This window comes from Limulus polyphemus, unplaced genomic scaffold (genome assembly GCF_000517525.1).
Source record: "Limulus polyphemus unplaced genomic scaffold, Limulus_polyphemus-2.1.2 Scaffold837, whole genome shotgun sequence".
Taxonomy (NCBI): domain Eukaryota; kingdom Metazoa; phylum Arthropoda; class Merostomata; order Xiphosura; family Limulidae; genus Limulus; species Limulus polyphemus.
Genome location: NW_013666447.1, coordinates 269,678 through 273,597, shown reverse-complemented (window position 1 = coordinate 273,597; position 3,920 = coordinate 269,678). Strand labels below are relative to the sequence as shown.

The window sequence follows — 3,920 nt, the reverse complement described above, 5'->3', positions numbered from 1 at the left end:
TCATCTTGCATATTGTCTCTTAGACTGATTTGTTTCAGATAGAAAGACTGTTTCATACCCTTTTTTTTTACAATATTCATAGCATAGGTGGTAACACCTAAATTTTTTCAACTTGTGATATATCATGTAATAATGGCATTGTTATATCCTTGTTTTCTTGTTTCACCAACATAGTTCTTATCATTGCTACATGCTAATCATTATACCACTTTCTGTATATTTTCATGTGTTACAGAAGTTTTTACTCCAGATGTGTTTTGACAAGTTTTGATTTGAACCATACTTTGTAGTTGTATTTTTGGCAAAATCCTTTGAAACTTGTTTCAGAAAAATATAGTTGAATTGAAATACGTTGTTGCCTTCTTTAGATTATATGGTGGTGATTTGCTGATAAATTAAATTATTTAACCATTAATTTAAAAATTTCTATACACAACTGTTGTTTTTTTTTACTTGCAGGTCTTACTAATTTCATTTCAGCCATCTCATGGTATGATTTCTGATTATGTCTGTTTTTGTAGCCTTTAGAGTGATTAGACATAAAATGGAGATATCTGTTTTGTTTTTTATTCTTTAAAACCCAAGTTTGGAGAACTTTATTAATTCTAGTGACCAGTACATTTGGAATAAAATGTAGGTGATTACATTCTCCATACCTGAGAGCTTGATATTGTATTGCACGATTGAGATAATCATAGAATTCTTCTGGTTTATTTGTTGAATGTAACTGTATTATAAAGACATGACCTAAGCTTGAAAACAAAAAAAATGTAAATTAATCCACCTTGTTAGAAGAGAATAATTGATAAGAGTTGTAATGAAGACAAACTATTCAATAACATGTAAGAAAAGGCAAGATTAATTCATGAATTCTCCATGTATGAAAGAGATTATCCTTTAGTTTGATACTTCATAAATGGTATTACACAATCTGCAAGAAAAAGAATTACATAATGTGAGAAACATTCTTGAAACCAGTTGTTACCGCACAGTGTTCGTTAAATAACTTAAATCAAAAGTTATCAGTAATTAATGACCATATCAACCAAGCACATCTCACTATCTTTTTTTTTTTTTGGAAAATGAAAATGCTTTAAAAGGATTTAGTTAAAACAAACTTGCATATATGAAAGAAAAAGATAAATGACAGGTAATATTTCTCTATACTTCTAAGTATTGTTGGCAACTGTATTGTTGTTAATAAAATAATGCTTTACATTCAAAAATTATTATCTCAGTTTGGAAAGAACAAATAACAGAAAGTTGTAATATGAAATCAAATTCATTTTTTTAACAAGAATTTGTCTTATTCTATTTTTAAGGTGTCAGGCTTACCAGCATGTTTAAGGGCAGTGTGCTTACATAGTGGTATGTCAGATAGCCAACGTCAACAGGCTTCACAGGCAGTCTCTGATGGAAGTGCTCACATTCTTCTTGTTTCACCCGAAGCTGTTGTAAGTGCTGGGTTTTCTGGCAGTAACATTCTTCCACGGAATCTTCCTTCAGTAGCTTTTGCTTGCATCGATGAGGCCCACTGCTTGTCCGAATGGTCACATAACTTTCGGCCATCTTACTTGCAGCTTATTAAGGTAAGCAATGTAAAACATTTTCACAATACATACAGTTTTTATGGTGTACTAATGAGAATACTATAGTAGTAGAACTAAATCTAGTTTCTGAATTATAATATTATGTGATATGTTTTATATTAAGTATTATGAAATGTCTGTTTTTTGGTGAGAATACAATACAAAGGAGATCCACTTTATTGATTCAATATGATAAACATGTAAGTTATTATGTAGTTTAGTAGTTAGAATCAAGTAGAAAAGAAATATTGATTCTGAGGCAATACACACCTCTGCACATAGATAGTTATCTTCCCAGTGCATCCGCCTTAGAGATTTGCATGCCGTTAGCCTTCAGGCAACCCTTACTTAAACTCACGAGACTTATCATGAATTGCACTACTGCATAATGATGTTATTATGCAGCAAAAGCCCTCCACCAATAGGAGGGCAACACAGCTTTCTCATTCACTGGCTCCTTCTATGATTTTGCACACGTGATCTTCATTTCTATTCCTCAGCACTGAACACATCAGATGTGAAGGGGAGGAGAGGATCTTGGTGGTTGAATGGTGTCTGGGGCACTGCGACACACCATTTTAGCCTTGAATCCCTGTAGATGGGTGGCCTCCCCAGGGTCAATCGGCTGGTCCTGTTGGGCTAGGGTCAACTGAGTACCGGTGTTGGGCATTCTTAATGGATGTTGTGGACATTGTGTCCGATGCTGGGTATAGTGCTCACGAAACTCTGGTGTTACTGCAGTGACCTTGTTCTGCATTGTAGTACGTCCCCTCGTAGGACCCCATTGTGGATAGAGTCAGTGGGCACTGAATCTTTCTCCTTTCATTATGGATCCCCAAAATCCTAAAAAAAAATTAGTAAGCTAATTGGTAACTGACCACGTTTTGAAAATCCAGCAATCTTCAACCCATTCTGAACCAGTACTTCATTTTTTGATCTTGCATTCCTTGTTAGACTAAACTTTAAGGCAAATGTCTCCCTTTTTTATTCAAAAAGGATTAGAGGGGCTTGCTGACTCTCCAAAGTCAGTTAATAAGCTACAATCTGGGGACATCTTGGTGGAAAAATCTACACCTAAACACAGTGAACTCCTCCTGAACTCAAAGGCCATTGGGGATATACCCATTGAGGTTACTCCCTATGCTACTTTGAATTCCTCACGAGCTGTTATTATTGAGAGGGATTTGAAGAACATCCCCAAGTTGGAGATCCTTGCTGGTTTCTCCTAACAAGGAGTTTCTGCCTGTTGACATATCTCCACTTGTAAGGAAAGAATTATGCTGCCTACCGATGTTCTTATTTTGAATATTTCATCTCCACATCTACCTGCCTCTGTCAAGGTTTTGTCATCATCAAAAACTTGTCGAAACGTTGTACATTTGCTGTTATGTTAAAGTTATAATAAAGTTTTTCTTCATTACCCATTCAAGCCGTCTCCAACCATTATTCCTAATACATTGTTCCCTCCTCCTGCAGTGGATGATTGTTCTATTGAATCAATGCACATGCTTACATCATACAATCTATGACATGTATTCTATGTCCTCCTCCTGCAGCTGGTGTAGGTCCAATTAGTCTGCCGGTTGAGGAGAGTATTAGGTATGGTCTGAACAGGCCCCAACAATGCTACACATATTGGCTATCTAACCTCTTCTGTGCAAGTATGTGGACAGCTATGTTCTTATTCTTCTTATACATGCAACACATGGAGGCTTGTTTGCCTCTTCCTCCCTTCTAATCTGGAAGTCCCTAAATGTTTTGTGAGATTTCTTGTGTTTTTAATAATTTTTTGGCCAGGTGTGGTCTAGTGACCAGTGTGCCAGATGATGAATTCAAGTGTTCATGGTTCACATCTCATTGTCATGTAATTGTGTTTCACATTTGGAACTCTAGATGGATTATTAGATTGATGGTCAAATCCCACTGTTTAATTAGAATATGCAAAAGTTGGAAGTGAGTGGTATTGGCTAACTGCCTTTCCTTTAGTCTATCAGTTCAAAATTAGGAATTGCTAGCACAGATAGCCTTTTGCAATTATCTGGAACAAACAGTATGCATTTCTCTGGAAATAAGATATATGGAATGAAAAAAAACTAAATTTTATTTTGGGTGAGAAGATCTAAAAGATATGCTGAATGTACATAATTTTGTGAGAAACAGTTTTGTTTCAAGCCAAGAATTGTATTTGAAAATTGTAGGGATTCATTACTTTTTATGAAATGTTTCAAAAGAGTATTCTATTTTACTGAATGGCAGTTTTAATACAATTGTTCAAGATTCTGATTCATGGTTTTTGACCCAATTTTGCTCATTATCAAAATATTATTTTTC

At 35.1% G+C, this 3,920-nt stretch overlaps 1 protein-coding gene across 1 annotated transcript in view; it reads left to right on the top strand.

The window, feature by feature from the left end:
* Positions 1–3,920, top strand: part of LOC106460792 (ATP-dependent DNA helicase Q4-like) — a 69,235-nt gene that overhangs the window by 44,828 nt on the left and 20,487 nt on the right. Inside the window, exon 11 of the mRNA XM_022387583.1 lies at positions 1,323–1,589. Coding sequence (XP_022243291.1) covers positions 1,323–1,589 — 267 coding nt within the window. The remainder of the gene's footprint in view (positions 1–1,322; positions 1,590–3,920) is intronic.